The sequence below is a fragment of the Trachypithecus francoisi genome, unplaced genomic scaffold (assembly GCF_009764315.1).
Source record: "Trachypithecus francoisi isolate TF-2019V2 unplaced genomic scaffold, Tfra_2.0 Lachesis_group11, whole genome shotgun sequence".
Lineage (NCBI taxonomy): Eukaryota > Metazoa > Chordata > Mammalia > Primates > Cercopithecidae > Trachypithecus > Trachypithecus francoisi.
In genome coordinates, this window is record NW_022681456.1 from 11,495,760 (window position 1) to 11,517,476 (window position 21,717).

The 21,717-nt window shown below is 53.7% G+C and overlaps 1 protein-coding gene across 7 annotated transcripts in view; it reads right to left on the reverse strand.

Moving 5' to 3' along the window:
• Nucleotides 1–276: 276 nt before the first annotated feature.
• TMEM120B (transmembrane protein 120B) overlaps nt 277–21,717 on the reverse strand; it is a 65,683-nt gene continuing 44,242 nt past the window's right edge. The window contains exons 6-12 of one of the 7 annotated variants that reach the window (XM_033220338.1): nt 15,699–15,788; nt 5,453–5,518; nt 4,877–4,938; nt 3,009–3,200; nt 1,791–1,855; nt 1,383–1,451; nt 277–895 (exon numbers count right to left, since the gene is read on the reverse strand). In XM_033220338.1, the coding sequence (XP_033076229.1) occupies nt 782–895; nt 1,383–1,451; nt 1,791–1,855; nt 3,009–3,200; nt 4,877–4,938; nt 5,453–5,518; nt 15,699–15,788 (658 nt within the window). In that variant the 3' untranslated portion in view covers nt 277–781. Of the gene's footprint in view, nt 1,856–3,008; nt 3,201–4,876; nt 4,939–5,452; nt 5,519–15,698; nt 15,789–21,717 lie in introns of all 7 variants that reach the window. The other 6 variants (XM_033220339.1, XM_033220335.1, XM_033220337.1 and 3 more) reach the window with 6 other exon arrangements.

Below are 21,717 nucleotides of genomic sequence, written 5' to 3' on the forward strand. Positions count from 1 at the left end.
CAACATCCAGAACCTCCGGGAAGGAGAGGGGAGGTGGGTCCCCTCCACAGGGGCCAAGGGTCTTGGTCCCACTCCCCAGGTACCTGCCGCGAGACTGCAGGAAGGTAGGCTGCAAGATGGGGGTCAGGGAACCCTGAAGTGCAGGCGGGAATGTCCTTGTCCCCTTGGACTACCCAGGGCCCGGGGCGCCCTCTGGTGGCGACTCTGCTCACAGCCTGACTCAGGACACCCCCAGCGCTCCCAGCGGCAAGAAGAGCACGAGGCAGACACAGTGGGTCTCTGAGAACTTAAATAACCCTCTCCACTTGACGGGGTGGGCGAGGAGGGGGCTCACAGCAGAAGCAGAGTGGCCCCGGGGTGGGGGCGCCACAGGACACTGAGGGTTCACACCACCCCAGCCTGGGCCTGGTAAGTAGCAGGTCAGCATAAATCCAACCCCGAGAGGCACATCCAAACCCCACCCAGAGGGGTTCAAATGACAGGAGTGGGAACAGAGGGGCTCCCTGAGGCTTCAGGCCCCATCCCCAGGAAGACTGGCCTGGCCTCGGCCACCTTCAAGCACAGAGGGGAGGCCTCGGGTTCCAGGGACGATGGGGGACCCAGCATTAAATATGTCATAAATAGGTGGGCGGACAGGCGGGGCTCACATTCCCCTAGTCCGTTGGGGGACCAGGGCCTGGGCCCTCTCCCAGCGACGCCACGTGCCTGAGATGGCGACTGGGAAGAAGCCCAGAGCCCCCTGCAGTCTGAAGTCTGGGCCGAGGGCACGGGAGCCTGAGGCTCACGGCTGCTTTGTCTTGCCTCTGTTCTTCTGGAGCTTGGCATGCACGACTTTGAGCGTGGTCAGGAAGTTGCCGAGGAAGAGGATGAGGAAGGTGAGCGCCAGCACGAACACCTGGGGGAGTCCAGAGAGGAGGGCCAGGCTGGGGCATCTGCCCTGCTGAACCCCTGCCCCCAGCACCCCAGAATCTACAGCACAGCTACTCCCAAACTGCAGGGTTTTGCCATTGAAGGCAGAGATTCAGGAGACCTGGGTGAAGGGGTGAGGCCTCAGGCTTGGGCAAGGCCTGGGAAGGGCTCTATGGGGTGAACCTCCTTGGATCCATAGATTGGGAGAGGCTCCACCCCTAGCCCTTCCAGGAGCCTCCCCCCAAGCACATCACACACACACACACACACACACACACACACCCCATACCTACGAGCCCAGCCCGCCCCAGGAACCTCCCCAGCACACCACACACATGCACACACCCCACCCCCACATCTGCCATCCCAGCCCTCCCCAGCAATCTGCACCCCAGCATGCCACACATACACCTTATCCCTGCTACCCCAGCCCTCCGGGGAACCTCCCCCGAGCATGCCCCCACCCTCCATACCTGCCATTCTCTGCATTCCTCGTGGCTGGAGAGCTCAAACAGCGTGACGGCATTATAGAGCTGCCAGAACTAGAGAGAGGAAGGCAGGCGCTGCTCACCCACCAGGCTCCCCTGGCCAGCCACATAGAAAGCCAGGGAGATGCCCAGGCCCCACACCCAACTTTGGGTATCAACTACCCACAGCACTGTCAGACACCCCCCAAAATGAGCAGGCACCCGAGGCCAGGGCAGGGCTGGGCCACTTCTGGCTCCTGCCTTGGCATCCCTGGGCTCAGAGGCTGCCCAGGCCCCAGGATGCCATGGGGCCCAGCATGGGGACGGATGGAGAAAGAGGGCAAGGCCTGAAGACCTTCTGTTCCTGGGGGTCAGCCCAGATAGGCGATACCCACAAACTCCAGAGGAACTCACATGGCCACAGAAGAGGAAGGGCAGGAGAAAGGTGAGGCCCCGCCACATCCAGGACTGGAACCCTTCTGTGGAGAGGAGGGAAGAAGAAGGACCCACTGAGGGGCTCTGCTGCCCCCAAAGCCCCACCAGACACCCACCCCCAGCCACGCCAGTCACCCTAAGTTGAGCCAGGCACACATGCGGAGAGTCAGCCCTCACCTGTCATAGCTGGGTGGGCATTCACTATGGCAATAGCAGCCCTGTCACCCAGCCCGACTGCTCTCACTCCTCAAGTCACCAAGAGCCAGGTGGTCCCGACAGCACGCACAGGTGCCGGGCGCTACGTTGTTACTAATTTCTTTAATCTGCACAGGGCTTTGCATTTTATCATGAATTCTCACATGCATCACTTCTACTGAGTCTTGAGACAGGAGGAGCTACTTAGCAGAGTAATTTGATGGAAATGACCATGTCAAAAGACAGCAGAGTTGGCCAGGTGCAGTGGCTCACGCCTGAAATCTCAGCACTTTGGGAGGCCAAGGCAGGCAGATCACTTGAGGCCAGGAGTTTGAGACCAGCCTGGCCAACATGGTGAAACCCCGTCTCTACTAAAAATACAAAAATTAGCTGGGTGTGGTGGCGGGCACCTGTAATCCCAGCTACTTGGGAGGCTGAGGCAGGAGAATCGCTTGAACCCGGGAGGAGGTTGCAGTGAGCAGAGATGATGTCACTGCAATGCAGCCTGGGCAACAGAGTGAGACGCCATCTCAAAAAAAAAACACAAAAAAGATAGCAGAGTTGTATTAAAAACATTTTCCCCTGAAATTCTCAATGAGGGGGTCTCCTCAATTTTCTGACCGGCACCCCTGTGGCTTAAGAATGAAGCATGTCTCCCCCGTGTACGTGCCTTTATGTACCATACATGTTGGTATGTAGACATGTTATAGACAAATGGCTAATTTTGTGTGTGTATGTGTGTATACATTCTAAAACACACACACAAAAATAGATACTTCCAGAGGCTGACACAGAGGCCCTGCCCTCAGGGCCTGGTATGCAGCTGGCCTGGCACTTGGCAGCTGAAACAGAATCCAGGATGAATTCTGGAAGGCGCTTCGGGATAAAGGGCAGTGGCCTGGCTCCACTGTATGGGAGGTGCTCGCTGGGCCACACTCCCGGTGTGGGGGTGCTGGCGGGTCCAGCACCTGCCCCCGCTCCAACCCAGGCCCAGTTACTCACCCACTGTGAGATCCAGGTGGTTCCTCTCCCCCAGGGCCCGCAGCCGGTAGAGGCAGCCCCTCTGGTAATAATATTGCAGGAACTGTACGCAGCCTGCAGGGGGAACACAGCGCCCGGGCTCAGGGCATGGTGTCCCCAGAAGACAGGGCAACACCTCCTCTCTGCCCCCAAGAGAAGGCTGGTGGGTCTTTACTGGGCAGAGGCAGAGAGGGTGCCCTGGTTACAACCCTCTCCCACGCCCAACACACCACACACACACACACCCCCTTTGGTCTGAACCTGCTTTAGGCCTTATCGAGAACATAGACAGAACTCAGGTATGTGAGGACCCATCTAAGCCCCAACAAGAATCGAAACTTCTGGAATTTTCCATGCAGTAGACAATAGATGCTTGCTGGAATGCAAGCTATGCCAGTGCTATGTTGGGAGCTGTGTGCAATGCTAAGACACAAGAGAGAGTTCCATCCAATGGGATACTTCGTTGTTGCTAAAAATGAGGTGATAATGACATGAAAAATAGCTATGATAAACTTAAAAATTCAAAAGGCAGGTTATAATAGTAAAGCTCTATGTACAGAAAGATCCCATACTTGTAAAATATATGTAATGCAATACGCACATGTATATACATATTTATGAATAAAAACTTCTGAGAGGACACAGATCTTAATTAACATTGATCACCCCTTGGGTGGGCTGACATAGAATTTCCATTCTTGGCTTTATATGTTTGTATTTGTTTGCAAGCAGGTTTTAATTTAAAATGTAGGTTGTGGTATCTGAAAAATCAATACAGCCAGGCATGGTGGCTCATGCCTGTAATCCCAACACTTTGGGAAGCCAAGGCAGGCAGATCACTTGAGGCCAGGAGTTCAAGACCAGCCCGGCCAACACGGTGAAATCCCATCTCTACTAAAATACAAAAACTAACCGGGCATGGTGGCAGGCACCTGTAATCCCAGCTACTTGGGAGACTGAGGCAGGAGAATCGCTTGAACCAGGAGGCGGAGGTTGCAGTGAGCCGAGATCACACCACTGCACTGCAGCCTGGGTGACAGAGAGAAACCCTATCTCAAAAAAAAAAAAAAAAAGAAATGGCAGGGTGCGGTGGCTCATGGCTGTAATCCCAACATTTTGGGTGGCAGAGGCGGGTATATCACCTGAGGTCAGGAGTTCCAGACCACCCTGGCCAACATGGTGAAATCTCATCTTTGTTAAAAATAAAAAAATCAGCCGGGCATGGTGGCACGTACCTGTAGTCCCAACTACTCGGGAGGCTGGGGCAGAAGAATCATTTGAACCTGGGAGGCAGAGGTTGCAGTGAACCAAGATGGCACCACTGCACTCCAGCCTGGGCAACAGAGCGAGACTCCATCTCAAAAAAAAAAAAAAAAAAAAAGGCAATACACACATGGGATAAAATTCAAAGGGAACAAACAGGTTGGTGAAGAGTAAAACTCTCTCCCTGTCCCAAACCATCCAAGCCCCCCTCCCCAGAGGCAACCCTTAGAACCAGCTCATTGTATACAAATTCAGAGCGATTTTCAGATGAGAAAAATAACGTCTATTTCCATTTGGAGGACTTATTTAGGACTGGAAAAAAGGCTGGTGCCCCCAGTGCTACTCAGTTCCCGAAGGTCACAGTTGGCAGGGTTCCAGCCTGGGGAAGGAGCAGGCAGTGCTGGGGGCTGGAAGGTGGGTGGAGCTGACCTGGGGCGGGGACAGCTCTTTCTGGATTTCTGGGACCCTCTCCCCCAGTCTGGTCTCCCTGCCACACAGGCAAGCACTGATGTCAGCTGGGGCCCTCCCTTGGTGAAAGTCTCAGAAAACCATGCCCCTTCCCCCAAATCCAGGCAACAGTCACTCACTCTGAAAAATGGAAAATGCTAAGAACTGGTTGCGAAACTTCTGATAAATGGGTCCATTAGGCCTGGAGAGAAGGTAGGAGAAAACAAAGGTGGGCCCACTGTGAAATGAGACATTCCTCTCCGCCCCGACTCCATTCCAACCAGGAGAGGGGAAAAGGTGTATAAAGTCAAACTGAGGTCCCAACTTCCGCCCTTCCATCCCTGGGGCTGGGCAAGGTCATCCCATCTTCTTTTCTAGAAGCACAGGAGTCCACATGGCCGTGCAGAAGCGCTAACTCCCTGTGACCCCTCTGTCCTCCGCGGTCTCCTTCAGTGCCCAGCCTCACTTGCTCCCTCCAGCCTTGCAGCCCCGCTACCTCTGCCCTGGTCAGGGACACCTGAAACCATTCCCTGGAGAAACTCCTCACGGGCTGGGTGGGGCTGGCACAGCAGCCTGGCCCAGCTGCAGGCTCATACTTTCCCAATGTGGCCCTGGAGCCCCCCACCACCGCCGTCAGGATCAGACCCCTTCCCATTCCCGGGCCCCAGGCTCTACTCCCTGGGAGGCCTGGAGGGGCCCAGCGAGGGGCTACTCACCAGGTCAGCATCACTCCGGACAGGAACGTGGACACGTAGTGGTGAGACACCCACCAGCCTTTAATTCTCGGAGAGGGAGAGAACGGAAGTGTGCTCAGGAGGGGAGAGCAAGGCAGGCGTGTGTCTCGCTGAGGCCCCGCCTATGCATCAGGGGCTACTCTGCACTCAGAGACTTCTTAGAGTAAGAAACGGACTGGAACCCTGACCTTGCCCTTCTCTCTGTCCCACAGGGCTGCACCATCCCACACAAACCAGCTGCAGATTAGCCCAGACTGCCACTTGGGCTTCCAGTGGTTTCCAGCAACCCTCAGAGCACACCCCTAGCCTCACCTTCCTTCAAGCCTCACTCCTGTCCTCCCTACTTGGTCTTCTCCCCAGCACGTGGGTACTCCAGGCATGGCCCCTGTCCTCCCCACTAGGTCCTCTCCCCAGCACGCAGGCGATCCAGGCATGTGGGCTCTCCTAGAACCCACCAAGCCTGCCTGCTGCCACCTCAGGGCCTGCTACGGACTGAACACTGGCCCCAGTTCCTGCGCTGAAGCTGAGCCCCCCAGCACCTTAGAACGTCCGTGACTGTATTTGAAGACAGGGCCTTTGAAGAGGGGACTGAGGTAAAACAAGGTCACACAGGTGGGCCCTAGTCCAGTGTGCCTGGTGTGTCTGCAAGAAGGGGAGAGACGCCAGGGCTGTTCGTGCACAGAGAAGGCCACATGAGGACACACAGGGAGATGCCATCTGTGAGCCACGGAGGTGGTCTCAGGAGAAACCAGCCCCGCCAGCACCTCCATCCTAGACTTCCGGCCGCCGAACTGCGAGGAAATACACTCTGTGGCTTAGGACGCCCAGCAAGCGGTATCTCCTACAGCTACACCCAGCGGGCTCGTCCAGGGCCTTCGGACTTGCTGCTCTCTCTGCTCCAAGACCTTGCCCTGTCTGGCTCCTGGTCCAAGTTCAAGCTTCAGACTAGCTGTCACCTCACAAAGGCCTCCTGACCGCCTTATCTGAACCAGCCCGATGGCCCCGCTCAGATCACACTGCCCCGCTTCATCTCCTTGATGGCACGGACCGCTGTCTGCAATTATGTGCCTTTCTTCCTGTGATCTGCCCCCTTTCCCACCCCATGTCACCTCTAGATTGAGCAGGGTCTTGTCTCTGTTGTTCAACAATCTATTTGTGGCAGGTTCCAAGCAGCTGCTCAATAAATGTGTTGAATAAGCACACATGTACATGTACACACACACACACACACACACTCTTTTTTTTCCAGGCGGGGTCTTGCTCTGTCACCCAGTCTGGGGTGCAGTGGTGCAATCATGGCTCACTGCAGCCCTGACCTCCCAGGTCAAGCGATTCTCCCACCTCAGCCTCCTGAGTAGCTGGGATCACAGGCCTGCGCCACTAAGTCCAGCTAATATTTTTTTTTTCAGAGACAGGGTCTTGCTATATTGCCCGACTGGTCTCAAACTCCTGGGCTCAAGCAATCCTCCTGCCTTGGCCTTCCAAAGTTCTGGGATTATAGTCGTGAGCCACTGTGCCTGGCCATACACTCTTACACAGGACTGCAGCTATGACATTGTGCTGTACAGAAGCAGAGGCTGATGGACGCCACATGCAGCACCTCACACCATCTCAGAGGCAGCTTATCCCCAGAAGCCACACACCCCAGGCCCATCTCCTGCCATCTCAGTGACAGGAGGCCCTTGGCCAGCCCTGGACTTCATCTATCCAGTCCAGAGGCTGTGGGGACCCTGTTTCCAGAATGCAGCGCTCCCCCAGCTGGGGCCTTTTTTTTTTTTTTTTTGAGACAGAGTCTTGCTTTATCACCCAGGTTGGAGTGCAAAGGTACAGTCTCAGCTCACTGCAACCTCCGCCTACCGGGTTCAAGTGATTCTCCTGCCTCAGTCTCCTGAATAGCTGGGATTACAGGTGCCTGCCACCACATCTGGCTAATTTTTGTATTTTTAGTAGAGACGGGATTTCAGTAGGTTGGCCAGGCTGGTCTTGAACTCCTGACTTCAGGGGTTCCACCTGCCTTGGACTCCCAAAGTGCTGGGATTATAGGCATGAGCCACCGCACCCGGCCCAGCCGGGGGCTCTTGATCCACAGTTGGGTAGAGCCTGGTTGTCACCTCCTACCCCCAGCATCAGGAGCAGCCTAGGAAGGAGTTGGACCCTCAACCCTGTACCCTTCGACGTCCCAGAGTGTGTCTCAGGCCTTGGTTGGCCTCCCCGGGCTCCTCTTGTCCAAACACATGGCAGCAACTTGCCAAATGTACCCGGGAGCAGCCAACTCCCTCCTCGCCAGGACTGGGCAGTGGAGCCTGGGGATGCTCATGGAGACAGTCATTAACCTTCATCCCTCCAGAACTCTCTTGGGTCTGGGCAGGGAAATGGGTCCACTCACAAAAGGCGGAACTCTGAGGATGTGCTCGGGGCTGAGTTGGTTCACAGGAGAAGCTGGATTAGGCTTTCTTTTTCATTAAAATCATCTTGGCACCTGCTTTCTTGACACCTAGACTAGGACCTACAGACATGTCACAGCTTCTTAAATGGCAAATGACATTCCAAGGTGTGGCTCTGCCATGGTCTACTTGGCTGTTTCTTTTGTTTATTTTTGTAGAGACAGGGTCTTGCTATGTTGCCCAGACTGGTCTCAAACTCCTGACCTCAAGTGATCCTCCCACCTCAGCTCCCAAAATGCTGGGATTACAGGTGTGAGCCACTGTGCCCGGCCTCTGGCTGTTTCTCAACCGTCACTATTGCTCTCAACGCTGTCACGATGTCCTTGTGGAAGTCCCCTAAATGCAAAGACACTGTTTCTCCACAGTGGCTACCAGAGGCAGGGTGGATGGGTCAAGGAGTGTGTGCTGCTCCTTGTCCAACTACCCTCCAAACAGCCATCCCAATTTACACTCCCATCCGCAGCGGAAGAGAGAATCTGGGTCCCCGAACCCATACCAACAGTGGATGCCATATTTTAAAACTGTTACTAAACCGGCCGGGCGCCGTAGCTCACGCCTGTAATCCTAGCATTCTGGGAGGCTGAGGCGGGACAACTGCTTGAGCCCTGGAGTTGGAGACCAGCATGGACAACATGGCAAAACCTCATCTCTACAAAAACAAAAAATATCTAAAAAAATTCACTGGGCGTGGGGCTGCACACTTGTAGTCCTCAGCTACTCGGGAGGCTGAGGTGGGAGAATGGCTTGAGCCTGGAAGGCGAGAGATTGCAGTGAGCTGAGATCGCGTCACTGCACTCCAGCTTGGGCGACAGAGGGAGCCCGTGTCTCAAAAAATAAATAAATAAAATAAAATTGTTACCAAACTTACTAGGTGAAAACTGGCATGTCATTGAGGTTTCAGTATGTATTTCCCTAATAAGTGGGCTGGAACCATCTTAAAACCTTCCAACCAGAATACACACATTGTAAGAACGCAACTGGATCTAAACCATCGCTCTTCCCTTGTCGGCCCGTGCAAAAGTTCTGGGCATAAATTGGCTTTTCAAGCAACGGCCTGTGTGTTCCCCAGGAGTTATGGTGAGGGGCAAGGTTTTATGCAGCTCTGTGTTCATAGCACTAACAGCACCAGGTAAACAACAGGCACTCAATAAATGTTGACATGAATGATGTCCGGGAGGTGTGACTGGTGAAAGCAGTAGCTAATCTGGATGCCACCAGCATAGAGGTGACAGGAGATTGCTGCAGGTGCCACATGAGGTCATGGGGACAGGGTGAGATGTCCATCTACTTCTTTGTGCCCAGAAAACCCCCACTTCCACCCATGTATCCTAGTCTCGCCTGTCAGAGTCTAAGAAGCCCCCAAATTTCGGACAGCAAAGGCAGTTGGCCAGACTCCCCGACTTCCAGCTTGACGAGCAACCAGGAAGTCTCTCTGCAACCTCCCAGAGCTCTGCAGAGCCACATGTCAGCCGTCAGCGCTTGGCTGGCGCCACACTCCTTTGTCCTGCTCCCAGAGCTCCCCTGAGAAATGCCCTCTGTCTAGGAGCAGCCTGAGGCAGACACAGACTCCAGGCAACAAGGCTGACTGAGCAGCAGCTTTTCATTTCACAGCTTGCCCTGCCCAGAGCCCCGCTCTGACAGATGCCACCAATAAACACAGCTCAGTGACATCGGGTGAGGCTAGAAATCGCTGCTTCCCTGGCCCGGCAGTCACAAGCCCAGGCGTCCATCTGCACACCCCAGGGCTCTGGGCTGGTTGTGTGCACATGTGCTTATATAGCCGTTTTATTGTGATGTAATTCAGATACTATACAATTCACTCATTGAATGCGTACAACTGAGTGGTTTTTAGTATATTCACAGAGTTGTGCAACTGTCACCAGAATCTATCTTAAAACCTTTTTATCAACACAGAAAGAAACCTACACCCATTTGCAGTCACTCTCTGGGCCCATTTCACCACATTAGTTAAAGCTTGCAGGGGAGGCTGGGCGCGGTGGCTCAAGCCTGTAATCCCAGCACTTTGGGAGGCTGAGGCGGGCAGATCATGAGGTCAGGAGATCGAGATCATCCTGGCTAACACAGTGAAACCCCATCTCCACTAAAAATACAAAAAATTAGCCGGGCATGGTGGTGGGCGCCTGTAGTCCCAGCTACTCGGGAGGCCGGAGGCAGGAGAATCTCCTGAACCCGGGAGGCGGAGCTTGCAGTGAGCCAAGATCGCACCACTGCACTCCAGCCTGGGCAACAGAGCGACTCTCTCTCAAAACAAACAAAGCCAGTTAGAGGCAGGCACCCTAGGCTGGCTCCCTAGAAAAGCAAACATGATCACCAAGTCATTACTCATTCTGGCCCAGAACTAACTGTAATAGACATCAGCTGTTTTGCCCAGTTGCAGATCTGCTTTGCCCCTGTGGGGAACCACCTCACCCCCACACTCAGTCCGGGCCACTGGGATAGAGCTCAGTCTTATACCCAAGCACATGACCCCCCAGCCAACCAATCAGGACCCTCTGCGGCCCTCTGGCAACAGTGACTGGCTCTCAGAGATCAGTAGGTCACCCGAGCCTGGCCAATCAGAAGTCTGTGTCAAGATTCCAACTGGGGTGGAGGGAGGTCTGTCAGCCCAGGGGTTACTTGTGGCGGGAGGCCCACCTGGGGGCCGCTGGGAGTCATTGCAGGGGAAAACGGAACAGGGAGCTGGAACCAGGCCACGAACACTGCCTGAGCCCTTCTGACCTCCTTGAACGGAAATTCCCAGTGACATGGGCCCATGAGACCCCTTCAGGTTTAGTCCCTATGGGATGAGTTTCCATCATTTTCAAGTTTACAGGAGAAGCGGACTTGCTTATTGTGCTGAGCTGATGAGTGGCATCTCACTTGGCAGGCACCAGACACAAACCGAGGGTGGCTGCATCTCCCGGTGCGGAAGTCCCCACCCCTACCTGCTCCCCTGGCCACATCTCCTGTCCCAATTCAAATCTCAGGTACAGCCAGAACTGGACAAAAGCGCCTCCATCAGACCAAAAGAGGGCAGCAAGCACCCAGAAGGCCCATAGGGTTCAGCGATGCTGTCTCTGGAATGCCGTGGTGGCCCCAGGACCCTTCCTCATGGCAGAACTTGGGTTTGGGTCACTTCAACAAAGACCGTGGGGTGTTGACGGCGCGCACCAGCCCTGAGCGGATGCTTCGGGATGAGAAACTAGAGTTCATCCCAGTCTCACCTCCCACGCCTCCACACAGGCTCTCCTGCAAGGGCTTCTGAGCTACTCCCTGGTAAAGAGCGGGAGGGGAGGCCTCCAAGGCATCTCCCTTGCCTGCCCCCAGGATCAATCAGCCCTGAGGAGGAGCTGGGGGAGGGCGGAGGCTAAATCTCCAACAGATGTGGAAGATGAGTCACAAGTTTGAGTCACTAGGATTTAATGACTCGCGCCCTCCCCCACAAGCTGCCTTGCCCCCTCCCCCACAAGCTGGCCCCAGCTCCTGTAGTCATTCTATTAGGTTGGTGCGAAAAATGACTGCAAAACACAAATACTTTTAGACCACCCTAAATAGAAGATAACGCATCTGTTTGCATCTATTCGGGCCCAGAGGCCCTATTCCAGACTCCACTCGCCCCTTCAAACCCCTTCCTCAGACCACCAAGGGGAGACAGGCCTGGAGGAAACGTTCCATTGCAACCTCAAGTTCCTTGAATCATATCTGCCATGAAAAGGTCTTCAGTAAAAAAAACTCTGGGCTGGGTGCGGTGGCTCACGCCTGTCATCCCAGCACTTCAGAAGGCCAAGGTGAGCAGATCACCTGAGGTCAGGAGTTCAAGATCAGCCTGGCCAACATGGTGAAACCTCATCTCTACTAAAAATACAAAAATTAGCTGGGCATGGTGGTGGGCACCTCTAATCCCAGCTACTCGGGAGGCTGAAGCAGGAAAATTGCTTGAACCCAGGAGGCAGAGGTTGCACTGAGCTGAGATCGCACCACTGCACTCCAGCCTGGGTGACAGAGCAAGACCCTGTCTCAAAAAAAAAAAAAAGAAAAGAAAAAAAAAAACCTCTGTGGGTGCTCCCAGAAGGCAGTGTGTGAGTTATCTTGGAGTCCTTAGTTCAGTGTTCGGTACTTAGGAGACGCTCAATAAATGTCTGATGAATGGCAGACGGAGGGTAGAGCAGACTCACACGAAACGTTGAATTACAAGCTCAGAGACAACCATCCCTGCTCTCCTGTCAGAGAGTGAACTCCAGGAACGCTGAAAAGCTCCTGCTAAACTGTTAGGCAAGGGAGGCTGGCTTTGGAACTCGTTTTTGCCTCATTAATGGCCCTCTCTGTTTTGCTGGAGAGCCCCACGCCTGCAGAGACCTCCGCTCGGTGCTGCTCTCATCTCTCTGGTCATCCCCCATCCACAGCATCACGTTAGAATAAAAAGCTGCCCAGAGTAACTCTTACTAACGTGTTAATGATTGCCAGAGGCATCACATGCCCCGGAGAACTCTCTTTTTTTTTTTTTTTTTTTTTGAGACGGAGTCTTGCTCTGTCGCCCAGGCTGGAGTGCAGTGGCCGGATCTCAGCTCACTGCAAGCTCTGCCTCCCGGGTTTATGCCATTCTCCTGCCTCAGCCTCCCGAGTAGCTGGGACTACAGGCGCGCGCCACCTCGCCTGGCTAGTTTTTGTATTTTTTCGTAGAGACGGGGTTTCACCATGTTAGCCAGGATGGTCTTGATCTCCTGACCTCGTGATCCGCCCGTCTCGGCCTCCCAAAGTGCTGGGGAGAACTCTCTTTTTTGAGACAGGATCTCACTTGCCTAGGCTAGACTACAGCGGCCTCAACCTCCTGGGCACATACAATCCTCCCACCTCAGCCTCCTGAGTAGCTAGGACCACAGGTGTGCACCACCATGCCTGGCTAATTTTTTTTTTTAGACTGAGTTTCACTCTTGTTGCCCAGGCTGGAGTGCAGTGGCACGATCTTGGCTCACCGCAACCTCAGCCCACCAGGTTGCAGCGATTCTCCTGCCTCAGCCTTCCTGAGTAGCTGGGATTACAGGCATGCACCACCACGCCCAGCTAATTTTGTATTTTTAGGAGAGATGGGGTTTCCCCATGTTGGTCAGGCTGGTCTCGAACTCCCAACCTCAGGTGATCCACCCGGCTTGGCCTCCCAAAGTGCTGGGATTACAGGCGTGAGTCACCGCGCCCGGCCCATGCCTGGTTAATTTTTTAATTTTTAAATTAAGACAGGGTCTTGCCATGTTGCCCAGGCTGGTCTCAAGCTCCCAGGCTCAAGTGATTCTCTTGCCTCAGCCTCTCAATTAGCTGGGACTATAGGCACACACCACCATGCCCAGGTAATTTTTTTTTTTTTTTTTTGGTAAAGATGAAGTCTCATTTTGTTGCCCAGACTGGTCTCGAACTCCTGGGCTCAGGTGATCCGCCCACCTCTGCCTCCCAAAAATGCTGTGATTATAGGCATGAGCCACCATGCCCGGCCTACACACTGATGTTTTCTAAATGGCTGTGTGCTACAAGGCTGCATTCCTGAGACTTCCTGTTGCCCTCAGGAGGCTAGGCAGGAGGGGGGCTCCTGTCCCTACCTCCAGGCTCTATGTTCACGATAGGGCAGGGACCTGCCATAAAAGACCACAAGGCAAACAAGCGGGAAGGTGGCACATTAGGTGGTGGGGGCTGTGCAGCTCCTGGGCGTTCCTCACTAGTTCCCAGGAGGAAGGAGGAAGCAGGAGCTTGTTACTTTTTATTTCAGGAAAGAACAGGAACCAGAATGGCATGCTGGCCGGGCGCAGTGGCTCACGCCTGTAATCCCAACACTTTGGAAGGCTGAGGCGAGCGGATCACTTGAGGTCAGGAGTTCGAGACCAGCCTGGCCAACATGGTGAAACCCAGTCTCTACTAAAAATATAAAAATTAGCTGGGCGTGGTGGCACACACCTGTAATCCTAGCTACTCGGGAAGCTGAGGCAGGAGAATTGCTTGAACCAGGAGGCAGAGGTTGCAGTGAGCTGAGATGGCACCAACTGCACTCCAGCCTAGGCCACAGAACAAGACTCCATCTTGGCCAGGCACAGTGGTCACACCTGTAATCCCAGCACTTTGGGAGGCCGAGGTGGGCGGACCACAAGGTCAGGAGATAGAGACCATCCTGGCTAACACAGTGAAATCCCGTCACTACTAAAAATACAAAAAATTAACTGGGCATGGTGGCGGGCGCCTATAGTCCCAGCTACTCCAGAGGCTGAGGCAGGAGAATGGTGTGAACCTGGGAGGCGGAGGTTGCAGTAAGCCAAGATTGCACCACTGCACTCCAGCCTGGGCGACAGAGCAAGACTCTGTTTCCAAAAAAAAAAAAAAAAAAAAAAAAAGAATGGCATGCCAAGGTTCTAGTGGCCCCCCAGAAGGAATTAGACGTTTGGAAAATAGGTCCTCCAGGTGGCAAGTCATGGGTTTTAACTGGGTCTCAAGACTCAGCTTAGAGGCAGGCAGGGCAGGAAGGAGACTGAGAGAAAACAACAGGGCTTCTCGCACTCAGAGCCCTTCAGAGATGGGGACCAAGGGAATGCCCAGTCTTCCCTGGACTCACTCAGCGCCACTATGACATGTCCACTCCCCCATGGGACTCTGAAACAGTCCAAAGAGGAGACATGGCTTGCCCAGGATAACACGGCTGCTCAGTGACGGCACTGGGACCAGAACCCAGGAGTCCACACTCCTAGCCTGGCCTCTGTCCTCCCCAGCATCATCTCTCTGGTGGGGCAGGTTTGGCCTAATACCCTCTTCACCTGTCCACTCTCCCCTATATCTCCCCGTGGAAGACCACCCATCTACTCTTCTCACCAAAACCCATCCATCCTCTGAGTAATGGTCTCCCAGTTGTCCTCTGGGGAACCATTCCTCTCTTGACACTCAGCTTCTCCACTCCCAGGAACAGCTATCAGGGTGGGTGTGAGGCTCAAGTCTGGCCAGTCACAGCACTGCAATCCCTGGTAACAGTGACTGGTTCAGGGATAGGTACATGATCCATTCTGCACCTGGACATAGGCATTGCGACCCAGTGAGAGTCTTGGAAGAGAGGAATATGCTCCGTTTGCTGGGAATGCTATAGTGACATGAGTCTGGAGTTGCTGGGTGCCCCACTTGCAGCCTGAGATAAATGCAACACAGAAGGCAGAAGTGAGAGATGGAGAGCACCTGGATCAAGCCTTACCTGAAGGCAGAACAATGGGTCACCTCTTTTTTTTTTGAGACAGAGTCTTGCACTGTCCCCAGGCTGTCGTGCAATGGTGCTATCTCAGCTCACTGCAACCTCCACCTCCCGGGTTCACACTACTCTGCCTCAGCCTCCTGAGTAGCTGGGACCATACCCAGCTAATTTTTTGTATTTTTAGTAGATATGGGGTTTCACTATGTTGGCCAGACTGATCTCCATCTCCTGACCTCGTGACCCGCCCACTTCGGCCTCCCAAAGTGCTGGGATTACAGGCGTGAGCCACCGCGCCTGTCCCAGTCACTTCTTTTTATGAGAAAATATGTTTCTTATTGTGTTAAGCCAGTCTGAGTTAGGTCTTCTGTTGCTCATAAGCAAGAGGCTGATCAGAAACAAGAGTTGCTGCATCAGCAGCATCAGCTTTCCACCTTCCTGGATCTGAACAGTTACAGAGCAACCCCCCAAGGAGGAGAGGAATACAGCCTGAGGGTGCCGGCCCCCATCTGATGCCCCTCGTGACATTTCCCTTTGACTCCTCTTGTGCTCCCCACAAAGCCAGGCCCCCAGGTACCTTGAGCCGTTGCTGATGAGAATACTCTCCCGAATGGTCAGGGTGCAGTAATACCACACCAGCAGGAAGTTGAAGACTTCATCAGTCACCCTGTGCAAGGAAACAGCCCCCCGGAGGGGTGCGGGCATAAGAACCAGGCACAGCCATCCCACCCTCACCTCACAGAGCAGCAAACCAGGCGGAGGGCTGCCCACAGCACACACTGCCTCTGGAAGCCCTTATGACACCAGGGAGGCAGGGGGAGCTTGGTCTCTCGGGCATCTTGTCCCAACCCTGCAAATGCCTCTGCACCTCCTCATCTTTCTCCCTGAGTCCCACCTGTGCTTCAAGCTCTAGCTGAGTCTTCCCCTCCTTCCCTGACCACTCAGCCCAGGGCAACCTGTCTGTCTTCTCAACTCTTCCCGTGTGATGTGAAATTTCTGGTGGGATGTTAACAGAAGGACTTTAAGAATGGGAGACCTGGCCAGGCGTGGTGGCTCCTGCCTGTAATCCCAGCACTTTGGGAGGCCGAGATGGATGGATCACTTGAGGCCAGGAGTTCAAGACCAGCTTGGCCAACATGGTGAAACCCCATCTCTACTAAAAATACAAAAATTACCAGGGTGTGGTGGCTCACATCTGTAGTCTCAGCTGCTTAGGAGGCTGAGGCAGGAGAATTGCTTGAACCCGGGAGGTGGAGGTTGCAGTGAGCTGAGATTGTGCCACTGCAATCCAGCCTGAGCAACAGAGCGAGACTGTGTCCCAAAAAAACACAAAAGAATGAGAGACTGAATGTTCTATTTTAGGTTGCCCGCAGTGTTAAGATATAAACTCCCTCTGTCCCCTTAAAGCATCTGTAAATTGTTACACGTATTTAACACAAAAATTACCTATGGGCCCCACCGTCTGTGATGCTACAGTGTTAGAGTAGGTAGCTAGTCAGACAAAAGCAGGGCCCCCTCCACCCAGGAATGTCAGGCGACCATCAGGTAATGGTCAAGTGGTTGTTAACTGTCTCTCTAAAATAATAATTGGCCGCACTCAGTGCCAGGGAAAGGCAGTCTTCCTGTAGATAGGAAAAGCATGAAGTTGGTGATCAGCAGCCTCCTGGTAAGATCTCAGGAGCTGGGCAAGTGGGCTCAAGCACGTGCACTAGGAGGCAAAATGACAGGTACATGACCTTTCAGGGACATGCCACCGACAAACGGAAGAACGCCTCAAGTGAGCATGTGCGCAACTCCAGGAAACACACGGTGCACGCGCCCCTCCCAACTCACAGGCCACTGCGCATGCAGACAGCCCACCCCAAGGGAAGAATCAGAAGGAGGGTCGCCAATCCCCGGAAGTCTGCCAGCATATCAAACTCCAGGTCAAAGGGCACACCGCACACTTGTCCTCCAAGATGCCCGCTTGGCCCTCTTCCAAATGTACTTTACTTTTTTTTTTGGAGACAGAGTCTCACCCAGGCTGGAGTGCAGTGGTGCAATCTCGGCTCACTGCAACCTCCGCCTCCCGGTTTCAACCAATTCTCCTGCCTCAGCCTCCCGAGTAGGTGGGACTACAGGCATGCTCCACCACACCCAGCTTTTTTTTTTTTTTTTTTTTTTGAGACATAGTTTCACTCTGTTGCCAGGCTGGAGTACTGGAGTACAGTGGCGCGATCTCAGCTCACTGCAACCTCCGCCTCCTGGGTTCAAGTGATTCTCCTGCCTCAGCCTCCTGAGTAGCTGGGACTATGGGTGCACGCCACGATGCCCAGCTAATTTTTGTATTTTTAGTAGAGACGAGGTTTCACCATGTTGGTCAGGATGGTCGCGATCTCTTGACCTCGTGATCCACCTGCCTCTGCTTCCCAAAGTACTGGGATTACAGGCGTGAGTTACTGCACCTGACCTGATTTTTGAATTTTTAGTAGAGATGGGGTTTCACCATGTTGGCCAGGCTGGTATCGAACTCCTGACCACAAGTGATTCACCCAACTCAGCCTCCCGAAGTGCTGGGATTACAGGCATGAGCCACCATGCCCAGTGGCTTTTCATTCCTGCTTTAAAGCATTTTGTTTGTTTGAGACGGAGTTTTGCTCTTTCGCCCAGGGTGGAGTGCAATGGTGCAGTCTTGGCTCACTGAACCTCTCTACCTCCCGGGTTCAGGCGATTTTCTTGCCTCAACCTCCAGAGTAGCTGGGATTACGGGCGCCTGCCACCACGCCCAGATAACCTTTGTATTTGTAGTAGAGACAGGGTTTCACCACGTTGGCCAGGTTGGTCTCAAACTCCTGACCTCAGGTGATCCACTTGCCTCAGCCTCCCAAAGTGCCGGGATTACAGCGTGAGCCACCGCACCCGGCCAAGCTTTTTAATAGACTTTCATTCCTGCTGTAAAACTTGTTTCTTCTTCTGCCTTATGTCCCTCAGTCAAATTCTTTCTTCTGAGGAGGCAAGAATGGAGATCGCTGCAGACCCGTTCGGATTGGCTGCAGGGAACGTGAATACCACCACCACTAACACTAACGGGAGGACTTTAAGAACAGGAGACTTGGGCCGGGCGCGGTGTCTCAAGCCTGTAATCCCAGCACTTTGGGAGGCCGAGATGGGCGGATCACGAGGTCAGGAGATCAAGACCATCCTGGCTAACACGGTGAAACCCCGTCTCTACTAAAAAATACAAAAAACTAGCCGGGCGAGGTGGCAGGTGCCTGTAGTCCCAGCCACTCGGGAGGCTGAGGCAGGAGAATGGCGAAAACCCGGGAGGCGGAGCTTGCAGTGAGCTGAGATCTGGCCACTGCACTCCATCCAGCCTGGGCGACAGAGCGAGACTCCGCCTCAAAAAAAAATAAAAAAAAAAAAAAGAACAGGAGACTTGGGCCGGGCGTGGTGTCTCAAGCCTGTAATCCCAGCACTTTGGGAGGCCGAGATGGGCGGATCACGAGGTCAGGAGATCAAGACCATCCTGGCTAACACGGTGAAACCCCGTCTCTACTAAAAAATACAAAAAACTAGCCGGGCGAGGTGGCGGGCGCCTGTAGTCCCAGCCACTCGGGAGGCTGAGGCAGGAGAATGGCGTAAACCCGGAGGCGGAGCTTGCAGTGAGCTGAGATCTGGCCACTGCACTCCAGCCTGGGCGACAGAGCGAGACTCCGCCTCAAAAAAAAAAAAAAAAAAAAGAACAGGAGACTTGGCTGGGTGCGGTGGCTCACACCTGTAATCCCAGCACTTTGGGAGGCCGAGGTGGGTGAACGAGACTCCATCTCAAAACAAAAAACAAACAAACAAACAAAGCCAGGAGACTAGATGTTCCATTTTAGGTTGTCTGCAGTGTTAAGCTATAAACTCCCTCTGTCCCCTTAAACCATCTGTAAACTTTGTTACATACACAAAAAAATCCCAGTGTGCCACATTGTCTGTAACACTAACTGAAGAACACCTTTTCCTCCTCCATGGTAACCACAGCACGGGGCTGGACCGTCCACCTCCATAGTGACCAAAGCATAGGGCTGGGCCATCCTCCTCCATAGTGACCACGGAGTGGGGCTGGGCCGATCCAGCCTTGAAGGCGACAGATCCAGGCTGTGGAGCCTGCTGTACCTGGTCAGCATGAAGGGCTGGCAAACCGCTGTGTGGGGATTATCAGAGCCCCACCAGCCTCAGCCCTGCAATCTGTGAGGTGGGGAGGCCCACCCACCATGAGCATCCCTGGGGAAAAGAACTCTGGGAGACAGCCAATGACAGACGCCCCTCTGAGGGCCTCCCCACCACTGCCAGTCTCTTTAATGAGGCGCTGACAAAGGTTTGTTTTTGGCAATTTTTTTTGTTTTTAGACACACAGTCTCACTCTGTCACCCAGGCTAGGGTGCGGTGACGTGATCATGGCCTTTTGTAGCCCTTAACCTACTGGGCTCAAGCGATCCTCTTGCCTCAGTCAGGGTCCTAAGTAAGTGGGAATGCAGGTGCACAGTGCCGCATCAGGCTAATTTAAAAATTTTTTTTTGGGCTGGGTGCAGTGGCTCATGCCTATCATTCTAGCACTCTGGGAGGCTGAGGCAGGTGGATCACTTGAGGTCAGGAGTTCAAGACCAGCCCGGCCACCATGGTGAAACCCCGTCTTTATTAAAAATACAAAAAATTATGTGGGCGTGATGGTGCGCTCCTGTGATCTCAGCTACTCAGGAGGCTGAGGCAGGAGAATCGCTTGAACCCAGGAGACAGAAGTTGTAGTGAGCTGAGATCACCCCACTGCACTCCAGCCTGGTAACAGAGTGAGACTCTATCCCAAAAATATAAATAAATAATAAATAAGTGGCCGGGCGCGGTGGCTCACGCCTATAATCCCAGCACTTTGGGAGGCCAAGGCGGGCGGATCACAAGGTCAGGAGATCAAGACCATCCTGGCTAACATGATGAAACCCCGTCTCTACCAAAAACACAAAAAATTAGCCGGGCGTGGTGGTGGGCGCCTGTAGTCCCAGCTACTCGGGAGGCTGAGGCAGGAGAATGGCATGAACCCAGGAGGTGGAGCTTGCAGTGAGCCGAGATCGCACCACTGCACTCCAGCCTGGGCAACAGAGCGAGACTCCGTCTCAAAAATAAATAAATAAATAAAAATAAATAAGTGACCCCGCCCCGGGGAGGCCCAGCTCCCTCCCTTGCCACACTCATTTCCTGTTCAAGTCATATTGGCCTCTGATGTCTTCAGAGCTGTGCTTCTGAGACTGTGGACGCTCTGTGGTGCTTCCAAAGTCATGACGGGCACCATGTACTGCCCTGTTACTCTCAGGCACCGTCCTCAGCTAGTGTCCTCAGCAGCCTGCGCAGGAGGTACATGTCTTCTCCCTGCTCTCCAGGTGGGGGGTGCCAGCTCAGGAGAACTGACTCACCCACAGTCCCACAGCCGGGAAGAGGCAGAGCCAGATTTGAACCAAGGCCCTGAGATTCCAGGGTCTGTGCCTAACTCTCTTGAGACGAACTTTGTGAGCAATGGCTCAGCAAGGTGTGGGCAGAGTGTCTGTTGTCTGCAACCACAAAGTAGGGTCACAAAGCTTCAAAGCAGTTGCATCCTCCTTTCATTTTGCCCCCAGGGTCCTTATAGTTGGTGAAAAGCATCTCCCACTTTAGGGAGAGAAATACAGGAGATGGGGGGGGGCTTCCCTCCTTCCCTTTTATGCAGACAGACTGCACCCAACAGCCATTTCTGTTCCCATACTGGATAAGTCTGTGTGACACTGGGAGGTACATGGTACCTTCCCTGTTGGGGTCAAGGACAAAGACTTTAGGAGTTTGAGACTAGCTTGGACTGGTCGTAGCAAGACTCCACCTCCACCTTTGAGACAGAGTTTTTGCTCTGATGTTCAAGTGATTCTCCTGCCTTGGCCTCCCAAGTAGCTGGGATTACAGACGCATGCCATCACGCCCAACTAATTTGTGTATTTTTTGTAGAGACGGGATTTTGCCATGTTGCCCAGGCTGGTCTTGAACTCCCGGGCTCAAGCGATCCTCCAACCTCAGCCTTCCAAAGGGCTGGGATTACAGGCATGAACCACCACACCCAGCCCATCTCAAGAGTCTTAATCACATCTGCAGAGTCCCTTCTATAAGGTAACTTATTCACAGGCTCTGGAGACCAGGACATGAACATCTTTGGGGACCATTATTCAGCACTAGGCAGGGACTAATTATTGGGAACTTACAACCTTGCAGGCATTTTGCATAGACGATCACTCTAGATCCTTGGACACCACAGAACTGGTTCTTAAAGCAGGTGCACTTACCACATCCCTGTCGGCACGACTTCCAACTGCCAGAACCCGCCACTCTGGGTGTTCCTGGGGGCTTTATCAAGCCACCAGCATCTATTCTGCTGGTGCCAGGTGCAGATCAGAAGGGTGGAGCAATTAACACCCTCTGGGGACAGTCCTCAACTGCCCCAGCTGATAGCAATTGGTGGATAACTACCCCAGCTCCCTCCCCCTCAGGTGGGATAACTCTGAGGCATGTTCTACGCTGTCCCCTCATTCCCTAGCAGTATTGAGCCCCAGCTGCCCGCA